This window comes from Hemitrygon akajei, chromosome 20, assembly GCF_048418815.1.
Source record: "Hemitrygon akajei chromosome 20, sHemAka1.3, whole genome shotgun sequence".
In the NCBI taxonomy this organism is placed as follows: Eukaryota; Metazoa; Chordata; class Chondrichthyes; order Myliobatiformes; family Dasyatidae; genus Hemitrygon; species Hemitrygon akajei.
In genome coordinates this window covers 2,073,434-2,098,164 of record NC_133143.1, presented here as the reverse complement: position 1 = coordinate 2,098,164, position 24,731 = coordinate 2,073,434, and the positions used below count along the sequence as shown (strand labels likewise).

Genomic DNA, 24,731 nt, shown 5'->3' with positions numbered 1-24,731 from the left:
TGTCCAGGCTTTCAATCATTTGTGCCACTGACCTCTGGAATACCCCTGATGCAGAAGAAATCCCAAAGGGTAGACGCAGGAAACGATATCTCCTTATGGGCGTGTTGAAAGTGCATAATTTGGAACTTTTCTCATCCAGCTTGATCTGCCAGAAACCTTGATTTGCGTCTAATACTGAGAAGTATTTTGTATTAGGCATGCGGGAGACAACCTCTTCAACCGTGAGCAGTGGATAGTGCTTTCTTTTGATGGCTCGGTTGAGATCTTGTGGATCCATGCAAATCCTAATCTTTTTCTCTGTGACCACGGTCACCGTACTATTCACCCAGTCAGTCGGTTCTATTTGTCTCGTTATGACTCCCATCTGTTCCATTCTGTGTAGCTCCTCCACTACTCGATCCCTGAGAGCTACTGGAACCTTCCTCGGAGCATGCACGACTGGTGCAATAGTTGGTTCAATCTGGATATGGTGTTTCCCTGGTAAACATCCTAATCCAGAAAACAAGTCAGCAAAGTCTTTGAGAATGTCATTTTCTTTCTCAACACCATAGATTCGCTTCACCAGGCCTAGCTTTGTGCATGTTGCTTTGCCCAGTATTGCTGGAACATGTTGCTGTACTATCTCAAACTCTATCTTGTGTTTTTGTCCTTTGTACATACAGGTGAGTGTTTTCTTTCCCAACGGCGCCGTCTTGTGACCAAAATATGCAACAAGCTTGCAGGTGGATTTTCTCAGTCTTCCTCTGATGTCCAGTGAGTTGAATGTTTCTGCTGACATTACATTGCACTTTGCCCCAGTGTCAAGCTTAAATGTCACATTCCTCCTGTTTATCATCAGATCTTGAGTCCAATCATCTTCATCCTCCATCTCTGCATTGTCAATATTCTTGATGCACACCTCCTGTTCCACTTCAACTGTGCCAATGAACATGTCACTGTTGCCCTCACTCTGTTCTATAGCATGCATTTTCCTTGCTTGCTCCTGTGATTTGCACATCTTTGCAAAGTGATTTTTTTTCCTGCATAATTTGCATGTCTCACCAAAGGCTGGACATTTTATGTATCCATGTTTATAACCACATCTGTTGCAGTTAACTTCCTTTTGATTATCCTGTGGAGCTGGCTTTGTCCTACTCTTATCAGTTTTCACAGTTCTTATTTTGTGCACTTCAAACTCTTCTTTAAGCACTTTAACCTGACTTGACGTGATCTCGCTGGCATGGCAAACATCAATCGTCTTTTCTAATTTAAGCTCTGCCTCTCTCAATAGCCTGCCTCTCACTTGATCATCTTGTAAGCTGCATACAATCCTGTCGCGTATTAAAGGATCATGCAGTTGTCCGAACTCAGTTTTTTGCCTTGTTCTTCAAATCTGTTACATAGGCGTCCATGGTCTCTGTTGGTCCTTGAGCCCTCGTGAAAAATATGTGTCGAATGTACGGTAGGTTTTTTCTCGGTTCGCAGTAATTTTGAAACTTTTTCTTCAACATTTCAATTTTATCTTGCTCACCCTCTTGGAAGACAAACATGTTGCAAACCTTTATTGCCTCTGCCCCCGCCACATGCAGAAACGTAGCACATTGCACCTTCTCCGTCTTGTCATCTCCGCCACTAACGGTGCAAAGCAGCTCAAACTGCTGGAGCCAGACCTTCCAATTCTCAGCAATATTACCTCGTAGGCTTAAACTCGACGGTGGCTGTAACTGTGACATCTTTTACTCCTTTTTTTCCTTCTCACAATTACTTCTGACACCATGTAGTATTGATGTGACTCGGACACCGTATATTGAACAACCACGTTTATTCAACAGACTTCCATTTTTCCTAACCCCCATCCTGATGTCATACACACTCTGACCTACGAATACTCACACAGTACATTACACAAAGGAGGTTCATGAACATGATTCCAGGAATGAAAGGTTTGATCAAAAGAATGGAATGAGTACCAGCCCAGAGCCATTAAAAACTCAGCGTTTGATGGCTCTGAGCCTGTACTCACTGGAATTTAGAAGAATGGTGAGGATAGGGACCTCATTAAAACCTATTGAATGTTGAAAGGCCTATATAAAGTGAATGCGGAGAAGATGTTTCCTATGGTGGGGGGTCTACCTTTGGGCACAACCTAAGAAAAGAGGATTGTCCATTTAGAATGGAGAAGAAGAGGAGTTCCTTCAGCCAATTCATTGCCACAGGTAGCTATGGAGGCCAGGTCATTGGGTGTATTTAAGGCGGAGATTGATAGATTCTTGATAGGTCAGGGAGTGAAAGATTCCAGGGAGAGGCATAAGCATGGAGTTGAGAGGGAAATGAACCAGCCATGATCAAATGGCAGAGCAGACTCAATGGGCCAAATGGCCTAATTCTGCTCCCATGTCCTATGTCTTATGGTCATATAGAATATGGATGTGCGGGGTCCTGAGGGCTATGGTCTGGTGCAGGTCGATGGGATTAGGCAAGTTACTTGTTCAGCATGGACCAGATGGGCCAAGGGCCGTGTTTCTATGCTGTAGTGTTTTATGACTGTACTGAGAATATGACTTACAAAGAGTCCTTGGAAATGAGCCGGTAGTTCATCGAATCAATTCAGAGTTGTAGTGATTGAACTTATCCATTCCAATTCAGGGGCCTGATGATTGTAGGGTAATATTTGTTCCTGAACGTGGAACCTAAGGCTTCTGTACTGCTTGCCCGATGGTAGTAGCGAGAAGAGAACATGGTTTGGGTGGTGAGGGTCCTTGTTGATGGACGCTGCTTTCTTAAGGCAGTGCTCCATGTAAATGTATTCAATGGTGGAGAGTGTTTTTCCTGTTTTAGACTGGGCTGTTTCCACCACATTCTGTATTCCTGACTATTGGTGTTTCCTTACTAGGCCATGAGGTAACCAGTTAGGACAATCTCCACTGTTAAATCTGTAGGAGTTTGTTAGACTTTTGGTGATATGTGGAATCTATGCAGACATCTAAGAAAGCAGATGTGCTGTCATGCCTTCTTTGTGATGACACTTATGTACTGGTGCTAGGGCTGATTATCTGATGTATTAATACCAAGGAATTTAAAGTTGCTGACACTTCCCATCTCCATTCCTCTAATGAGGACTGGCTCATGAAGCTCCAGCATCTTCCTCTTGTAGTGAGTAATCAGCTCTTTGGTTTTGCTGATGTGGATTGAGAGGTTCTTGTTGTGACTCCAATAAACCAGATTTTCATACTCCCTCCTATGCCAATTTGTCACCACTTTGATTCAGCCAATATCAGCAAACTTAAATATGGCGTAGGAGCTGCACTTAGTGACACAATCATAAGTATAAAGTGGGGTTAAGCACACAACCCTGGTATGTGCTTGAGGAAGTGTTGTTGCCAGAATGTACTAAATGGAAATATGCTATAGACCATTGAGGAAATTTCACTTGCATATATTGTGGATGTTAATATTGTCCCCTTGCATCTGTATATATTGTGCATATTCATTGCGTATCTGTATATTCATTGATGGCAGAGTTCAAGTTGAAGAACGCATGACGCCTGCTTCTGACGTCCGCTGCATCATAAGGGTGAAAATAAAATTAACTTGAGACTTCTTAACTTGCAGCTGAGAAACTTGTGTCCCTAAAGGGACAGGACTGGAACCTTTTCATGCAGCAACTGTGCTCGCTGACAGCTGTTGGGGAGAAGGCTGCAGGGGCACCAAGAGGCAAGTTGAACCTAATGTGTTATCTCTGCATGGTCGCTAGCCACAGGGAAGTGGCCACAAGAATGATGGACTCACAGTTGGTAAGTGTTGTCTTTTTCAACACAGTCTCCATGTATTTAATTTTTGCAGACATGTGTTATAACATTGCATCAGAATTCATTGCTGTACAGGTACTTGAAAACAGAAGACTTGTTTTTCCAGCTATCGGTCCAATTGGAATATTTCTATTTATTTACTTTGCTTATTGAGGCAACAATAACCTGGCAAAGAAAGTGCTGCTGAAGAGTAAAGACAACTAATTATAGCCTGCTGTGAAGCTGCATGTATTAGCAACATACAGAAATGAAGGACAGATCAATTATACTTTTCTAAATGGTCAGATCACACATAGCAATCCATAACAACACAAGACATATTTCAAATTCAATTATCATTCAACCTGGGTTTGCAGGGAGATAGGAACCAGAGTGCCAGAATAGATAGTGGAGAGGTCATGGAGGCAAATCTCGTTAAGAGCTCAGACAAAGTCAGGAATCAAAAGTTTGAGCATGGTGGAACTAATCACCTGAGCTGTGTATATTTCAATGCCAGAAGTATCATAGGTAAGGCAGATGAGCTCAGTGCATGGATCAATACATCGAATTATGATGTTGTAGCCATTAGTGAGACTTGGTTGCAGCAGGGTCAGGACTGGCAGTTCAGTATTCAGTTTTTGACAGGTCAGAGTGGGAGGGATTAAAGGAGGAGAGGTGGTGTTACTGGTCAGGGGAAATATCATGGCAGTGTTCAGTCAGGACAGACTGGAGAACTTTTCCAGTGAGGTGTTACGGGTGGAACTGAGCAGTATCACAAACTGCAGATGCTGGAAATCCAAGCAACAGACACAAAATGCTGGAGGAACTCAGCAGGCCAGGCAGCATCTGTGGAAAAGAGTAAAGTCAATGTTTCGTACCGAGATCCTTCATCAGGACTGGAAAGAAAGAGGCGGTCAGAGCAAAAAGGTGGGTGGGGGGGAAGGGGAGGAAGAAGTACAGACATACTTTATTGATCCTGAGGGAAATTGGGTTTCGTTACAGTCGCACCAACCAAGAATAGTGTAGAAATATAGCAATATAAAACCATCAATAATTAAATAATAATAAGTTAATTATGCCAAGTGGAAATAAGTCCAGGACCAGCCTATTGGCTTGGGGTGTCTGACACTCCCATGGGAGGAGTTGTAAAGTTTGATGGCCACAGGTAGAAATGACTTCCTATGACGTTCAGTGTTGCATCTCGGTGGAATGAGTCTCTGGCTGAATGAACTCCTGTGCCAAACCAGTACATTATTAAGTGGATGGGAGACATTGTCCAAGATGGCATGCAACTTGGACAGCATCCTCTTTTCAGACACCACCATCAGAAAGTCCAGCTCCAACCCCACGACATCACTGGCCTTACGAATGAGTTTGTTGATTCTGTTGGTGTCTGCTACCCTCAGCCTGCTGCCCCAGCACACAACAGCAAACATGATAGCACTGGCCACCACAGACTCGTAGAACATCCTCAGCATCGTCTGGCAGGTGTTAAAGGACCTCAGTCTCCTCAGGAAGTAGAGACGGCTCTGACCCTTCTTGTAGACAGCCTCAGTGTTCTTTGACCAGTCCAGTTTATTGTCCATTCGTATCCCCAGGTATTTGTAATCCTCCACCATGTCCACACTGACCCCTTGGATGGAAACAGGGGTCACTGGTGCCTTAGCCCTCCTCAGGTCCACCACCAGCTCCTTAGTCTTTTTCACATTAAGCTGCAGATGATTCTGCTCACACCATGTGACAAAGTTTCCCACCGTAGCCCTGTACTCCGCCTCATCTCCCTTGCTGATGCATCCAACTATGGCAGAGTCATCAGAAAACTTCTGAAGATGGCAAGACTCTGTGTTGTAGTTGAAGTCCGAGGTGTAGATGGTGAAGAGAAAGGGAGACAAGACAGTCCCCTGTGGAGCCCCAGTGCTGCTGACCACTCTGTCAGACACACAGTGTTGCAAGCGCACGTACTGTGGTCTGCCAGTCAGGTAATCAATAATCCGTGACACCAGGGAAGCATCCACCTGCATCACTGTCAGCTTCTCACCCAGCAGAGCAGGGTGGATGGTGTTGAACGCACTGGAGAAGTAAAAAAACATGACCCTCACAGTGCTCGCCGGCTTGTCCAGGTGGGCGTAGACACGGTTCAGTAGGTAGACGATGGCATCCTCAACTCCTAGTCGGGGCTGTTAGGTGAACTGGAGTGGGTATAAGTGTGGCCTAATCATAGGCCAGAGCTGCTCTAGAACAAGTCTGTCCAGGGATTTCATGATGTGGGAGGTCAGTGCCACCGTTCTGTAGTCATTGGAGCCACTGGAGCGCGGCGTCTTCAGTACAGGAACGAGGCAGGACGTCTTCCACAGCACAGGAACCCTCTGGAGACTCAGGCTCGGGTTGAAGACATGGTGAAGTACTCCACATAGCTGGGGGGCACAGGCTTTGAGCACCCTGGGGCTGACACCATCCGGGCCTGCAGCTTTGCTGGGGTGGAGACGTTTCAGCTGTCTTCTCACCTGTTCAGCTGTGAAGCCCACCATGGTGGTTTCAGGTGGGGGAGGGGTGTAGTCATGAGAGCAGGGTGGGGGGTTGTGAGGAGGGGTAGGAGGGTAGAGTGGAGTATGTGTTGGTTGGGGGCCGACAACAGATGAATCATGTGGGGGATGGGCAGGGGCCACAGTGTCAAATCTGTTGAAGAACAGGTTAATAGGTGAAACTGGGAGGGGGAAGGGGGTGAAGTAACGAGCTACAAAGTTTATTGGTGAAAGAGATAAAAGGCTGGAGAAGGGAGAAGATGGAAGGGAAGGAGGAGGAGCACCAGAGGGAGGTGATGGGGAGTTAAGAAGATAGGGTGAGAGAGGGTAACAGGAATGGGGATTGGCAAAGGAGAAGTGAGAGACTCTGAATTTGAGAAATCAATGTTTGGGAAACTACACTTCTGCCCTCATTCCATCCTCCTGCTGCCACACCAGGGATAGGGTTTCTCTACCACCCTACGAGTCTCCACGCCCAGCACATAATTCTCTAACTTCCGCCATCTTGAACAGGATCCCACCACCAAACACATCTTTCCTTCCTCCCATCCCCACTTCTTGTTTTCTACAGGGATCACTTCCTACTTGACTCCGTTGTCAACTCCTCCCTTCCCACAGATCTCCCTCCTGGTGCTAATCAATGCAAGTGGACCAAGTGCCACGTTGGCCCTTACACTTTCTCCTTCACCACAATTCAGAGCCCCAAACAGTACTTCCAGGTGGGGCAACACTTCACCTGTCAGTCTGTTGGTATCATCTACCATATCTGGTGCTCCTATATATCGGTGAGGCCCAACGTAGAGTGGGAAACCACTTCACCGAGTACCTCCGTCTGCCGAAAAAGCAGGATCCCCAGTGGCCACTGATCCCTTTTCCCATTTCGACATGTCAGTACATGGTCTCCCGTCCTGCCGCAATGAGGCCACACACAGGTTGGTGGAGCAACACCTTACATTCTGTCTGGGTAGTCTCCAACCTGATGGTATGAACATTGACTTCTCAAGCTTCTGGTAATTCCCCTCTTCCCCACTGCCCCTTCTTCAATCTCTATTTCTGTTTCCCTCTTTCACCTGCTGAAAAATAGCAAATGGAATTTAATCCAGGCAAGTGAGGCTTTATAAGGCACTGGTGAGGCCTCACCTTGAGTACAGGTAGTCCCCGAGTTACGAACGTCCGACTTATGGACAACTCGTACTCACGGACCGAGGAAGGAGAACGCTGTCCGCCATTTTAAGTCAGATTGCGACACCGTCCTCCATTTTAAGTCGGATCGTGATGCAGTCCGCCATTTTAAGTCGTTGCTGTTGACACTGTGTTGAGTGTTTAACTTTGTATTTGGCTTAAATTTTTCTTAGTAAGATTCACCCTGACCCTGCTTCTTCCCTCGTTCCGGTTGGCTGATGGTGCAGTGAGATCAGCGCCTGGCTCAAGAACGAAGGTTTCCGAGTTTGATCCAGTGACTCCCATACCATCTGTGCCGGGTTGATATCGAGCTCGCAAGCCGACCTCATAAAAAAAACACTGCCACATCCAGTTTAAGTTCCCACGGAATAATGTGGATGATCAAATACCCAAACCCAGCACAGCCCCCAATTGTTCCATTTAGCCGGTCTCAATGCAGTAGTTCTTAGGACGCAGCGGACCTCGGGAGCTGGCGCAGCTTGGGACCCACCGCCCACAGTGTTTCTGTTTCATTGATGGGAAGCGATCGCGATTGAAAATAAAGTGGAAATAATAAAGTGTTTGGAAAGAGGTGAAACACCATTGGTCATTGGAAAAGCGTTAGGCTACAGTCGGTCAACGATCGGAACAATTTTAAAGGATAAAGTGAGAATAGTGGAGCATGTGAAAGGCCCTGCCCCAATAAAAGCTACAATTATTACTAAGCAGCGCAGTGGTTTAATTATTGGAATACATACGTTTCTTAAGTGTTTTATATGCATAGAAAGGTAAAATATATACTATATACTAAAACAAACGTTTGACTAACTGACGCTAAACTAACTGACTAGCAGAGCGAAGGGCGCTGAGTAGGCTACGGTCAATTATGGAAAACCCTGAACATCCTCTACATAGCACCATCCAGAGACAGAGAAGCAGTTTCAGCGACAGGTTGCTATCGATGCAATGCTCCTCAGACAGGATGAAGAGATCAATACTCCCCAATGCCATTCGGCTTTACAATTCAACCGCCAGGAGTAAGATATGTTAAAGTGCCGGGGTTAGGACTCAATGTATTTAAGTAAACTAATTAAGAACTTTTTAAAAGCTATTATTAATGCTTTTTGAGAGGGTGATTTTAGATGCATATCATATTTTTACTGAGTTAAGTATTGTAAGTAATTAGTTTTGCTACAATAAGTGTATGGGACATTGGAAAAAATGTTGAATTTCCCCATGGGGATGAATAAAGTATCTATCTATCTATCTATCTATCTAAATAATACCGGATGTACTTGTTCTGACTTACGTACAAATCCGATTTAAAGACGGACTCATGAATGGAACTCGTACGTAACCCGGGGACTGCCTGTACAGAAAAAATTTACAAGGATATTGCCAGGACTGAAAGACCAGAGTTATGAGGAGAGATTGAATAGGTTAGGACTTTATTTCTTGGACCTTAGAAGTCTGAGGGAAGATTTGTTATAGGCATACACAATTATGAGTGATATATAACCATATAACAATCACAGCACGGAAACAGGCCATTCCGGCCCTCCTAGTCCATGCCGAACTCTTAATCTCACCTAGTCCCACCTACCCGCACTCAGCCCATAACCCTCTACTCCTTTCCTGTCCATATACCTATCCAATTTTACCTTAAATGACACAACTGAACTGGCCTCTACTACTTCTACAGGAAGCTCATTCCACACAGCTATCACTCTGAGTAAAGAAATACCCCCTCGTGTTTCCCTTAAACTTTTGCCCCCTAACTCTCAAATCATGTCCTCTCATTTGAATCTCCCCTACTCTCAATGGAAACAGCCTATTCACGTCAACTCTTATCTATCCCTCTCAAAATTTTAAATACCTCGATCAAATCCCCCCTCAACCTTCTACGCTCCAATGAATAGAGACCTAACTTGTTCAATCTTTCTCTGTAACTTAAGTGCTGAAACCCAGGTAACATCCTAGTAAATCGTCTCTGCACTCTCTCTAATTTATTGATATCTTTCCTATAATTCGGTGACCAGAACTGTATACAATATTCCAAATTTGGCCTTACCAATGCCTTGTACAATTTTAACATTACATCCCAACTTCTGTACTCAATGCTCTGATTTATAAAGACCAGCGTTCCAAAAGCCTTCTTCACCACCCTATCTACATGAGACTCCACCTTCAGGGAACTATGCACTGTTATTCCTAGATCTCTCTGTTCCACTGCATTCCTCAATGCCCTACCATTTACCCTGTATGTTCTATTTGGATTATTCCTGCCAAAATGTAGAACCTCACACTTCTTAGCATTAAACTCCATCTGCCAACGTTCAGCTCATTCTTCTAACCGGCATAAATCTCCCTGCAAGCTTTGAAAACCCACCTCATTATCCACAACACCTTCTACCTTAGTATCATCAGCATACTTACTAATCCAATTTACCACCCCATCATCCAGATCATTTATGTATATTACAAACAACATTGGGCCCAAAACAGATCCCTGAGGCACCCCGCTAGTCACCGGCCTCCATCCCGATAAACAATTATCCACCACTACTCTCTGGCATCTCCCATCTAGCCACTGTTGAATCCATTTTATTACTCCAGCATTAATACCTAACGACTGAACCTTCTTAACTAACCTTCCATGTGGAACTTTGTCAAAGGCCTTGCTGAAGTCCATATAGACTACATCCACTGCCTTACCCTTGTCAACATTCCTCGTAACTACTTCAAAAAATTCAATAAGGTTTGTCAAACATGACCTTCCACGCACAAATCCATGCTGGCTACTCCTAATCAGATCCTGTCTATCCAGATAATTATAAATACTATCTCTAAGAATACTTTCCATTAATTTACCCACCACTGATGTCAAACTGACAGGTCTATAATTGCCAGGCTTACTTCTAGAACCCTTTTTAAACAATGGAACCACATGAGCAATACGCCAATCCTCCGGCACAATCCCCGTTTCTAATGACATCTGAAAGATCTCCGTCAGAGCTCCTGCTATCTCTACACAAACTTCCCTCAAGGTCCTGGGGAATATCCTGTCAGGACCCGGAGATTTATCCACTTTTAAATTTCTTAAAAGCGCCAGTACTTCCACCTCTTTAATTGTCATAGGTTCCATAACTTCCTTACTTGTTTCCCACACCTTACACCATTCAATATCCTTCTCCTTAGTGAATACCGAAGAGAAGAAATAGTTCAAAATCTCTCCCATCTCCCTCGGCTCCACACATAGCTGACCGCCCTGATTCTCTAAGGGACCAATTTTATCCCTCACTATCCTCTTGCTTTTAATATAACTGTAGAAGCCTTTCGGATTTACTACTTCCACCTTATTTGCCAAACCAAACTCGTAACTTCTTTTAGCTTTTCTAATCTCTTTCTTAAGTTTCCTTTTACATTCTTTATATTCTTCGAGCAATTCCTTTACTCCATGCTGCCTATATCTATTGTAGACATCCCTCTTTTTTGGAACCAAGTTTCTAATATCCCTTGAAAACCATGGCGCTTTCAAACCTTTAACCTTTCCTTTCAACCAAACAGGAACATAAAGATTCTGTACCCTCATAATTTCACCCTTAAATGACCTCCATTTCTCTATTACATCCTTCCCATAAAACAACTTGACCCAATCCACTCTCTCTAAATCCCTGCGCATCTCCTCAAAGTTAGCCTTTCTCCAATCAAAAATCTCAACTCTAGGTCCAGTCCTGTCCTTCTCCATAATTATATTGAAGCTAATGCTATTGTGATCACTGGACCCGAAGTGCTCCCCAACACATACATCTGTCAGCTGACCTATCGCATTCCCTAACAGGAGATCCAACACTGCCCCATCTCTAGTCGGTACTTCTATGTATTGTTGCAAAAAACTATCCTGCACACATTTCACAAACTCTAAACCATCCAGCCCTTTTACAGAATGAGCTTCCCAATCTATGTGTGGAAAATTAAAATCTCCCACAATCACCACCTTGTGTTTACTACAAATATCTGCTATCTCCTTACACACTTGCTCTTCCAACTCACGCTCCCCATTAGGTGGCCTATAATACACTCCTATCAGTGTTACTACACCTTTCCCATTCCTCAATTCCACCCAAATAGCCTCCCTAGAGGAGCTCTCTAATCTATCCTTCCAAAGTACCGCCATAAGATTTTCTCGGACAAGCAATGCAACACCTATATAGATAGGGTAATTGCAGGAGTCTTTTTCCACTGAGGTTGGGTGGGACTACAAGTTGAGATCATAGATTAAAAGTGAAAGGTGAAAAGTTTAAGGGGAACGTAACGGGAAACTTCTTCACTCAGAAGGTCATGAGAGTGGGAGAAATTTTAACGTTTAAGAGAAGTTTTGATAGATACCTGGATGGTAGCACTATGGAGGGCTATGGTCCCCGTGCAGGTTGATGGGATTAGGCAGTTTAAATATTTTGGCACTGGTTATATGGGCTATTTCTGTGTTATATTTTTCTATGACTATGACTCATACATGAATACCCAATAATACAGCCCAATGAAAGAGCGAACTCCGCAGGCAAGGTGTAAAACACAGCACAAGGCCCACATAGCACATATAAGATGGCAGTAAAATACAATCACACAAAGAAAAAATATAGTCCAAGTTCCTGAGACAATGAATGTTTAGCAGTATACAGTCAAGCACAATACATCTTGTCTCTAGCTGAGCGAACTCCGGAGGGCATGGACGTTGTGTCACACTACTTTGAGTGGAGCGCACCCAGTTCCAATGTCTCTCTAGTGGGTGGCTGGAAATAAACAACACTGCACTTTCAGGCCTAGTACTCACTACAACCGAAGTCACGCAACTCCCATGCCGTTCACCAGTAAACCAGTGCACTAGACTTGCAGTATTCTACATTAACAATGTCCAACAAGGTCTTATGATCAGAAGAAAAGCGACTAAAGCAATCACTCACTGTTAGACTGCCTCTCTAATACAGGCAGCATCACAAAGCTCAGCTCCTTCAATTTCTCCACCAATGAGGAACTTGCTTATAGGACAGACCTGCAGAATTTTAACCTGTGGAGACTTGTGATTGAACAAATATGTTTAAAAAGATAATAACACCTTTTGTTGGCCCCTGAGAAACTGCTGTGTCTGAGTGTGCCACCATCTTACTGGCAGTAGGAGCAGAATTAGGCCACTCAGTCGTTCATGTCTTTGCCACCATTCCATCATGACTCATTTATTATCCTGTGAACCCCCTTGTTATTCTCCCACCTTCGCTCCATAACCTTCAATGCCTTAACTAATCAACAACCTATCAACCTCTGCTTTAAATATACTCAATGACTGGGTCTCCACAGATTCACCACCCTCTGACCAAAGAAATTCTTCTTCAACTGTGTTCTAAATGGGCGTCCCTCTGTTCTGAAGCTTTGTCCCCTGGTCCTAGACTACTCCAATATAGAAAAAAATAGTCTCCACATCTACTCCCAGGCCTTTCAACATTCAATAGGTTTCAATGAGATCGCCCTTCGTTCTACCATACTCTAGCGAGTACAGGTCCAGAGCCGTCAAATATTCCTCATACATCAATCCTTTCATTCCCAACCTTATTCTTTTGGTTCTACTCTGGACCCACTCCAACGCTAGCACATATTTTCCAAGATAATGGGTGCAAAACTACTCACAATACTCTTCAGTGCAGTGTGACCAGCTTGCCTAAAACAACACACACAAAATGCTGGTGGAATGCAGCAGGCCAGGCAGCATCTATGGGAAGAAGTACAGTCAACGTTTCGAGCCAAGACCCTTCGTCAGGACACTTCTTTGACCAAGTCCTGACGAAGGGTCTTGGCCTGAAACGTCAACATTTTGTTTGTGTTACTTGAATTAACAGCATCTGCAGATTTTCTCGTGTTTTAGCTTGCCTAAAATTTTCTTTTTTGTCTCCCTCCTTTTTTGGATTGTCACTTGCAATAATCCAGTCCTCTGTAACCATTCCAGAATCTAGTGATTCTTGAAAGATCAATACTAACTCCTCCACAACCTCTTCTGCTTCCTCTTTCAGAATCCTGGGATGTAGTTAATTTGGTCCAGGTGACTCATCTACCTTCAGTCCTTACAGTTTCCCAAGCACTTTCTGCTTAGTGAGAGTAACTACACTCATTTCTGCCCCATAGCACTCTTGAATTTCTGGCATACTGCTGGTGTCTTCCACAGTGAGGACTCGTGCAAGATACTAAAAGATTTTCCGCCATTTCTTTGTCCCCTATTACTTTCTCTGCTGTCATTTTCCAGTGGTCCAGTATTCACACTCGTATCTCTTTTACTCTTTATATACTAGAAAAAAAATTTGATATCCTCTTTTAACTTATTAGCTAACTTTTCTCTTATGTTTTTTTGTTGCCTTCTGTTGGCTTTTAAAAGCTTCCCAATCTACTAGGTTCCCACTAATATTCCTTCTATTATATGCCCCCTTTTTTGCTTTTATGCTGTCTTTGACTTTGCTTGTCATCTTCTTATAGAATGCTTCTTCATCTTTGGGCCTTCTCTATCTTGTATCTTCTGATTTGCTCCCAGCAATTCTAGGCATTGTCTCATTCTCCCTTTGGAATACTTTTTTGTCTTTGGAATGTATCTATCCTTCTAAATTGCCCTTAGAAACTCCAGCCATTACTGTTCTGCTGTCATCCCTGCTAGTATCTCCTTCTAATCAACTTTGGTCAGCTCCAGTCACATGCCTCTGTAATCCTCTTTACTCCACTCTAATACTGATACATCTGACTTTATCTTCTCTCTGTCAAGGTGCGAGGTGAATTCTATCTTATTATGGTCATTGCCTCCAAGACCTTAAGGTCCCTAATAAAATCTGGTTCATTACATAACACCTAATCCAAAATTGCCTTTCTCCTGGTGGGCTTAACTACAAGCTGCTCTAAAAAAAAACTCTAAAGCATTCTGTAAATTCCCTCTCTTGGGATCCAGCACCAAAGTGATTTACCTGCATATTGAAATCTCTGATGACTATCATAACATTGCCCTTATTACATACCTTTTTTCTATTTCCCATTGAAATTTATATCCCACTATCTGTCTTCTATTCAGTAGCCCGTAAATAACTCCCATCAGGGTCTTTTTACCCTTGAAATTTCTTAACTTTAATCATAAGGATTCTATATCTTCAGATCCTATGTCATCTCTTTATTTTGATTTGATCATTGTTATTAACCAACATTTTTATCCATCAGTTGGCTTCAAAATTTTTATAATTAGAAAGCAACAAAGAAAGGTAGAGAAGATAAGTAGAAAAAAAGTTGACCAAGATTCCAGCCTTTGCATCCCTTTTCTTTTTCATCTTGCTACAACAATCACCCTTTGTAATAATGATCAGGGAGGCACAGAGACAGTCTAATTACCGATAAGTACCTTTATTGTCTCAATGGAAGAACACCTGATCTCACACAGCAAAACAGCTGTGTGTACATCTACTAAGTTTTCCCTGACCTTCCATAATCAGTCAAAGAATAGGAAATATAATACCAGTTAAAAATGAGTTTTCTGCTGTTGGACACACGTTCCTCATCATCCCATTTCAAATCTTCAAGTGTCCATGGGGTTCTCCTCATCTGTGACTGTTATTCTCCAGTTGCTGAAGAGTCATCACTGCAGCACACTTGAAGCTTCTGCTTTTATATTCATTATTTACCAATTCAATTATTGCATTCCAGCATCATTGGGTGTGGGTCATGTGCTTGACCTTTAACCCTTTTTATTGGGCTCTGCTCCAGACCAGCATGGATTTATTGCTCTCTTCCCAGCAAGTGACAATCGGTAATTTATGGCTGTTTGTCCTCAATCAACAACCAGCTTGAATCATGCAGGGCAAATACAGTCCCCAACAGTCACAAACCTGCATGTTAAATCCAGCCAAATAAAATCTCACAAATAATTTTTATTTGGAAATGATCCCTAGGTCAACAGATTATCTGAAACATCATTATGCCTACTTTAAAACACTGATTAAGCCAAGTGACTTTATTTCACAAAATGGAGAACAGAGCCTCGAACTCCTCCCTTATGGAAAGAACAAAGACAATCGGTTTGTCTGCTTCTGCTGTCCTTGATTCATTTGAATTCACCGATCTGTAAACTGTAGTTCCTCCTGGCCCACATCTCCTCCTCCTTGATCCAAAGACATTTATTTCAGGATCACTATCCTCCTCTGTTCAATTGACTACCGTAGATTCCGTACTACAGAGCACACCTGATTAAAAGCCGCAGGCTCTAATTTTAGAAAGAAAATCAATTTTGTACTTGTACAAGCCGCACCGGATTTTAAGCCGCAGGTGTCCCACGTTGTAATATGAGATATTTACACAGAAAGATATTACACGTGAGGATTTTTTAACTTTTAATTAAATCCGTATGGTAACATAAACAAATACATATTGCAAATGCTTTTTTTCGAACCGTGCCTGTAACACGGCTACTTTTAAATATACATACGTATCGGTAACACACAAATTACGTTGCGTATACTTTTTTACTGAACAGTGCACGAACAACATTCCAATATCTCCTAACGACTGGTAAAAAAAAATATATACTGCAGCCTACCAGGAAAAGTTATTGACCGCCTTTAACTTAAAAGCAGCGTTCTCACGCGGGTCTAATGCGCTCATCTAATGCGCTCCCCCCCCCCACCTTTCCGTTTATCGCAAACCGGTATTTCCCACAAGATGCGGCGAAACCGGATGTGACGTCATAGCATCCCGGGATGTAGTACAGAAAACAAATATACTTAAAACACTTCTAACTTTAACTAGAAAATACTAACAAATGAATTACTAAGCGAAAATATTATAAACTAAATAACTGCCATAAAGGCAGCACAATGCTTTTCTTCGAGTGTTTTCCATGTTGATGAGGGTGAGTACAAATGACTGATTTACAATAATTTAATTGTGAAAGTGCGCTTGATTTATCGTACAATTTCATTGAACCTCTGTGAACTACTCATCAATTTTATTGGTCTACTGTTATGAGGCAAAATGTTTTTGGCGGCATGAAAAAAAACCACGCATTAGCTGCACCGTAGTAAAAGCCGCAGTGTTCAAAGCTGTTCAAAGCGTGGGAAAAAAGTAGCGGCTTATAATCCGGCATCTACGGTACTTATAGGATGTCTGTGAATCCCAGTAGTTGTGACACTTATACAAAGATAAAGGCACCATTTACTTACTGAATTCATTAACTCTGTATACAGGCAATCACCTTCTCTGTATTAGAAAACTATCATCCTCTTTGCTCAACTCAACCTTTGCACATTGAACAATGAAGGTATATAAAATTCATATTTCAGCAGTATACAATGCTATTCTCACCCATGGATGTATTTGAGCATTTGATCCCCCATTGCAAAACTTATTCCAAGAGTCTGAGTCATGTAATAGGTCATTTGTTCTATCAGCATGTTTTAATAACTTTTGCATGTTTAGTCCATTGATGGATTATCTCCTTTGCCTCCTCCACAACTCGTGTCCAGTCTTCAGTCAAATAAAGAATCAGTGGCAACTCGGTAACATAATCCCAGAAATATTGATCTGATCAGTTCATTGGATTGAAAGGTTTTCCTTTGTTTCTGCATTTATTGCTGGCTGAGACAAAGTTCGTCCTTCAACAGTCAAATCTAAAGTCATGTTCCTAAAGACATTATGACTTTCCAAAAGACACTCTTTCCATCCCTTGGTATCACTCGTTGTTGCTTATGTCTGTCCCACCAATGACTATTGCAAAAAACTCATAATTTACAGGCAGAATATACAAAAAGCAATTCTCGTAAGTACTGAAACCACAATTGAGAATGCTTCTGTCTTGTCATCTCTTTTGGATAAGCCCGGTGGTTTTCCCCTTTGATGACATCTTGAAAAGTCTATCCCTGTCCCAGTACAATAGCAGGTGTTGGTGGGTTGCCTAAGAATATCCAAATCTCCTCAGAAGATTTGCCCACCTTGTGAACTCTATTCAATGAGTAGATTAAATTATTTCCATGTTGGGGTATATAAAATACTACACCGTCATATAACCTTCCTTTACCGTCATCACATGATTCCAGAACTCTGTTGGTTAGTGTAAGACTTGTAATATGACACAAGGGTACTTCTCCCCAACCCCTTGTTTTAGTTGCTCATCTAATACCCAATTAGGTACTTGATGGGATGATAATTTTCTCCAGTAATATCCTGCATTTTCTACTGAAAGGACTTGTATCTGGTTTTCTAATTCTGCTGTATCTAACGTATTGACCATTGCAGACCTTGATGCATAACATGCTTTCACTAATTCCAATAGTCCTCTCTTTTTCTATTTTTGACCGACTTAAACTCACTTCTGCTTAGTTGTCTGCCAAGAAAATGAGTGAATAACTGTCTTACTGTAGACCATTCAGGCACCATTATTTCAGTTAAATTAAAAACTATCTGCACTTGCTGGTACTCTGATACCAAAGTAGCAAATTCCCCTGCATCTCCTAACACTAATCCTACCTTTTTATTTTATGCTGGGTCTCACTACATTTAGACTGGTATAGTTCCAGCTACTTGAGGTTGTGGGGTAGTCAATTTTACATTATTTTCATCATGTCAAATTAAACCTGTAACTCAAGTGTAATTTCTGTTCTTATTTCTAGTTTAAAGTTTCAATTGTAAATAATTTTAAGTCCATATTTTCTATCTGTTTTCTAGCCCTTTCAATCCAGTCTCCCAATTGTCTTTGGATTCAAGTCATCAATCTTCATTTTTCTTTTCCTCACCAAATTTCAGTTCAGGATAGGGTAGGCAGTAACCAGCATGTTTATTTTTCTTTTCTTTATTTTCTTGACAAAACTCCCTTGATTCTTAGACTGAGAGAATGGAAAATTCCTCAGTCAAATCTGTCACCATCTACTTGGAACAGCTGTTCCAATCTCAGATTTTACAAATTAAGATTACCATGTACATCGATTGTCAAGTCTCCAAAATTGGGACCATCATGTACAAGCCCCATTTCCAGAAAAGTTGGGATATTTTCCAAAATGCAATAAAAACAAAAATCTGTGATATGTTAATTCACGTGAACCTTTATTTAACTGACAAAAGTACAAAGAAAAGATTTTCAATAGTTTTACTGACCAACTTAATTGTATTTTGTAAATATACACAAATTTAGAATTTGATGGCTGCAACACACTCAACAAAAGTTGGGACAGAGGCATGTTTACCATTGTGTTACATCACCTTTCCTTTTAATAACACTTTTTAATCGTTTTGGAACTGAGGATACTAATTGTAGTAGATTTGCAATTGGAAATTTTGTCCATTCTTGCTTGATATAAGACTTCAGCTGCTCAACAGTCCGTGGTCTCCGTTGTCTGATTCTCCTCTTCATGATGTGCCATACATTTTCAATAGGAGATAGATCTGGACTGGCAGCAGGCCAATCAAGCACACGCACTCTGTGTCTACAAAGCCACGCTGTTGTAGCCTGTGCAGAATGTGGTCTGGCATTGTCCTGCTGAAATAAGCATGGACGTCCCGGGAAGAGACGTCGCCTTGATGGCAACATATGTCTCTCTAATATCCTAATATACGCCTCAGAGTCAATGGTACCTTCACATACATGCAACTCACCCATGCCGTGGGCACTGATGCACCCCCATACCATCACAGATGCTGGCTTTTCACCTTTCACTGATACCAATCAGGATGGTCATTTTCATCTTTGGCACGGAGAACTTGACGCCCATTTTTTTCGAAAACTAGCTGAAATGCAGACTCATCTGACCACAGCACACGGTTCCACAGTCTTTCGGTCCATCTGAGATGAGCTCGGGCCCAGAGAACTCGCCGGCGTTTCTGCATAGAGTTGATGTATGGCTTCCTCCTTGCGTAATACAGTTCAAAGTTGCATTTCTAGATGCAGCAATGGACTGTGTTAAGTGACAATGGTTTTCTGAAGTACTCCTGAGCCCAGGTGGCTATAATTGTCACAGTGGCATGATGGTTTCTTAGGCAGTGCCGCCTCAGGGCTCGAAGATCACGCACATTCAACAGTGGTTTCCGACCTTGCCCTTTATGCACTGAGGTGTCTCTGAATTCTCTGAATCTTTTCACAATATTATGTACTGTAGATGTTGAAAGACCTAAATTCTCTGCAATCTTGCGTTGGGAAATGTTCCTTTTGAACTGACTAACAATTCTCTCACGAATTTTGGCACAAAGGGGTGAGCCACGACCCATCCTTGCTTGCAAAGACTGAGCCTTTGATGGACGCTACTTTTATACCCAGTCATGATATCTCACCTGCTACCAATTACACTGCTTAATGTGGAGTTTTCCGAACTGGTGTTACTTGAATATTCTGTGCACTTTTCAATCTTATTTTAACTCTGTCCCAACTTTTGTTGAGTGTGTTGCAGCCATCAAATTTTAAATTTGTGTATATTTACAAAATACAATAAAATTGGTCAGTAAAACTATTGAAAATCTTTTCTTTGTACTTTTTTCAGTTAAATAAAGGTTCACTTGAATTAACATATCACAGATTTTTGTTTTTATTGCATTTTGGAAAATATCCCAACTTTTCTGGAAATGGGGTTTGTACATCAGTTATTAAGTGTGAATGTTGATAATGTTCCTGGTTTCTCCCCCAGTACTTTCAGCTGGGTGATCTGGTACCACCCACTTTTATCTGGAGAAATCAGCACCCTGGACTTGCTCAGTCTATAATCTCATTGAGCCCTGCAAACCTTGAACTTAAAAATGAGGTGGGTTAGTGTATTCTAATAATCACTTTCTCCTGGACTTAATTCTATGAGACTGACTTTTGAGTAGGCTTTACTCTGTTGCCTTTTCTTTCCTAGTTGATGAGTTACCACATAATTGACCACTTTCACTATCTGTACCAATATTTGTATGCCCTTTTCTGTCACAATCCCATCTATTTTGGGTTCTGACAAGTCTAATCTTAACAACTCCTCCAACCCTCTCATGTCTTTTCCAGACATGAGTTTATAGTGGGTGTAACCTGTTGATGATGCCACTGTATTCCTTCTTATCATCAGTAAATAAGGCAACACTACCTGCCCTGTTGTTCCATGTTGTTGTACCATTCTGGCCATCATATTTTTTAATGTTCAGTTCATCCTTTCCACAATTCCACTAGACTGGGCCCTATAGGGTATATGAAGTCCTAAAAGTGCCATGACATCTTGCATTATCTGGGCTGTAAAATGTGTGTCTTTATCTAATTCTATATCCTGGGTAATCCCCAGGGAGTAAAAATCCTTTCCAGTAAGTTATTTGCAGTGGCCTTGACAGTGTTTGTCTTAATAGAGGAAGCTTCCATCCACTTGGTGAAAGTATCTGCCATGACAAGAATATATTTGAACCCTTCTGAAAAAGGTCCAACTTAATATATCCAGAAATTAGTCCCATGCCCTTTCACTGTCTGGCACGTCAGAGGGTTCCTTTTTTATATTTCTATCAGGATTATATTGTACACAAATCAATCAATTCTTGACATAGGTCTCCACATCGTCCTTCAACCTATGCCACGACCACACCTCCTTAATCTTTTCCATGGTGCTTTTGGCTCCCTGGTGCCCCCATAGATCATGGTACCAATTAATCATCTGATTTCTTCCTCCCTATGGGACCACAAAGAAATTTCTTTATCTTTCTTCTGCTCCTTGGTTAAATTCTTAACCTTGTTCCTAATGCCTTTCTATCTCCCCAGTCTGCAGCTGCCATTCCTGCCCATTTAAAGCACTTTGCTTCGCAAATTCATCAACCACCTTGTTATGACTCATTTCTCTTTCTCCTTTGCTTCTTCAGATGTACACTACAACAGAGCAGTTGGTGGGTGGGACTTTGAAACAAACCCTCCTGCATCCCACAGAGGCAAATGTTCTGTAAGGCTATTATAAACACATATACTATCAGAGTGTTTGACTGATCTGGGCAGAAAACATTCTGAGTGGCTAACCACATATGCCACGGCTGTCAATTCCACTGCCTATGTACTCATGGTGTCAGGTTAATTTAAGGCTATACTATACCTTTCCTGGCCATCTTCATTCTCTACTTAAATACTGCACCCAGTTCTCCCACCCATCTGTACTGATGAGGAGCCATCTACAAACATTTTAAAATAGGCTTTTACTTTTGTTAGTAAAAGCAACTTTTAGGATTTCTTCCCAAAATGTTAAATTCAAATTCCAAATTTAACTGTCTTTTAAAGAGCAATTTCCCTGAATGCCCATTTCCCTCAGAAATGTGGGCGTCCCTTATCCAGAACGGAGATGCACAAATTTCTTTCCCAACCCTGATTAAACCTTGCCAGTGTGCCATCTGACTTTCTCTAAATTCAATTCCATGGAAACAGACAGACAAACAAAAATCCTCCATGAAAACTTGCACATGTTTTTCAAAGAACCTAAGAAGAGTGGGAAAAAAGAACTGCTGGGTGTGGGCCCTTGACACATTAACTCATTGATGCAACAACGCTTTCCTTCTCCATCTCCCCCTTCCCCCTCCCACCCCCCGACCCACCCCCCCGCCACTCTCCCCCGACCCTCCTCCCCCGGACCCTCCTTCCGACCCTACCCCCGACCTTTTCCCCCAACCCTCCCTCCCGACCCTCTTCCCCCTGACCCTCTTCCCCCTGCCACTCTCCCCGTCCCTCTCCCACCCGACTCTCTTTTCTCTCTCTCTCTCTCTCTCACTCTCACTCTCTTTCACTTTCTCTCACTGTTTCGAGACAGATATTTCAGATAAAAACAACGGTGCATGCGCACCAACTTTAATCATTGCTCACGAGTGCATGTGCAAGTATATCATAACACCCCCCTTTTTATCAAAGCAAAGAAAAGGAACGATTGTATTAACAATTAAACTCAATTTCTTTGGAGTCTGCTTTCCAGTATATTTTCATGGAATTAACTTTCAAAGCATTCATTAATCATGCCTTATGTCTCTTATGCCTGTCACAAATACATACCACTCATTATTTCTGTTTGTATGAACATATATAAAACATACTAAAATTCGACTTTAACTTCAAATTACAAACTACACAACCTCAAATAGGAAATGGTCCTTCTTTGAGTATAAACATGACATTAAAATGCCAAATAGTGTCACAGACTTATTGTTCAATTGTTGATGCAATTGTTCAATGTGGGACAAAGTCTTCTAGATATTGTGACTTTTTCACAGTGCGGCCAGAACGAGTGTTTACTGTTTTGTCTGAGTCCTGTTGTTTGTTATTTGCATGTTTCAATGTTTGTGTTAGTGTTTGTGTTGTATCATTAGCCTCTGCCAGTGTTTGGCTGAGTGCATTTGATGCGGTAGGCACACTGTGATCATTGATCTCGGTTGTTTGACCTGATTTTGCCTGTTCATGTGTGATTAGCTTTTTCAGTCAGTTCCTCAACCGTCTTTTGTAGATGTGTGCGATTATGTCGATAACCCAGAAGGGGTTTGAACTACACATGAACGCTCATCAAGGCGCCGATGCACAATTGCTTTCTCCCAATTCTTTTTACCTTGCACCAGGGGTTGCATGCACACGGTATCACCTTCGTTGAGTGGGGCAAGATCTTTGGCTGATTTGTTGTAATCGTCGGCCTGCTGCTGAACGTGTTGTTTCGTACGCTTGCGTTCGCGTACAACTCTGGGTTCCAGTAAACTCGCTGTTGTAGGCAGGAGCGTGCGTGTGCAGCGATTCATCAGACACTGGGCAGGACTCATACTGAGCCCTTGCGAAGGTGAGTTGTGATGGTCTAGAAGTGCGAGGTGGGGATCTGCTCGCGATTTGTTGCTCTTTGTGAGGATCTGCTTAGCTGTTTTAACTGCTGATTCAGCTTTTCCATTCACTTTGCTATTTCTGGGACTGCTACACAAGTGCTCAAAATCCCATTCTTGTGCAAATCTGTGAAACTCCACTGATGTGTATTGTGGCCCATTATCACTAACCACTTGTGTTGGGCTGCCATATCTCGCAAAATGAGCCTTCAATTTGCGAATAACGGCTGTGCTAGTCGTATCGCAAAGAAGATCTAGCTCGAAGAAATTGCTGTAGTAATCAACGGTGACGAGGTACTCTTTTCCTTTGAATGTAAGTAGGTCAGTACCTATCTGTTCCCACGGCCGAGCAGGTACCTCATGACTCATAAGCGATTCTTTCTGCTAACTCATTTTGTATGTGCGACGAACATCACATGTTGCAATATATTGCTTGATGTTGCTGCTGATGCCTGGCCAAAAAAGACATTCGCGTGCGCGTCTGAGGCATCCTTCTATGCCCAAGTGTGACGAATGAGTTCTTTCCTTCATTTGCTTTCGCTCACTCTACAATATGATGACACTCTCACCTTTGAAGATTAAGCCGTCTTGGACAGCGAGCTCATTCCTATAGCTATAGTAAGCTGTGAGTTGCTCTGGTAGCGTGTCACGTTCGTTTGGCCATCCGCTGATGATTACGTGTTTCGACATCTGTAGTGTGTCATCTTTCGCTGTTTCTATGTGAATCTGCTGTAGACGCTCATCGCGGATTGACAGGTGCGATAGCATGTTGACTTCGTCGAAGCTGTTCTCCTGGCCTGGAGTACTGCTGACTGCTCGCGATCGCGTATCCGCGAGGTGCATGAGCTTTTCTTGACAGTAGGTCTCTGTAGGCGCTTTGGTGCCTTCACCAATGGCTCCTTAACTATCATTTCGAGAGGCTTGGATTCACAGAGTACTCTTGTGAAGCGGCCAAAAGTGTATTGGTGAAAACGCTCAAGTGTGAAAACGATTGCGAGCATTTTCTTTTCGATCACTGCGTAATCTGTGTCTGTTAACGCTCTGCTTGCATATGCGATCGGACGCCCATTCTGGAGGAGTGCTGCCCCTAGGCCTTTGTTGCTGGCATCACATTGGATGGTTAGCTCTTCCTTAGAATTGTAGTATGCTAACATCGGTGCTTCAGATACCATCCGCTTGATCTTGGAGAGAGCGTTTTGCTGCTCAGCTGACCACTTCCATGCTACATCTGGCTATGTCAGCTGTCTTATTGGCTCAAGGGTATCTGGGAGACTTGGTAGAAAACAGCTCAGGTAGTTGACAAATCCGATCAATCGCTGCACTCCCTGCACATCCGTGGGTGCTGGCATGTTGAGAACGTCAGCGACCTTTTTAGGATCGGGCTGAAGTCCCAAACTTGTGATGAGATGCCCCAAAAAGGGTATCTCTGTTGCTCTGAAGACAGATT

At 42.5% G+C, this 24,731-nt stretch overlaps 1 protein-coding gene across 4 annotated transcripts in view; it reads left to right on the top strand.

The window, feature by feature from the left end:
- ulk4 (unc-51 like kinase 4) overlaps positions 1-24,731 on the top strand; it is a 730,951-nt gene that overhangs the window by 119,231 nt on the left and 586,989 nt on the right. For all 4 annotated transcript variants that reach the window (XM_073072965.1, XM_073072962.1, XM_073072961.1 and 1 more), the window contains one exon: positions 3,592-3,773. In XM_073072965.1, coding sequence (XP_072929066.1) covers positions 3,592-3,773 — 182 coding nt within the window. The remainder of the gene's footprint in view (positions 1-3,591; positions 3,774-24,731) is intronic.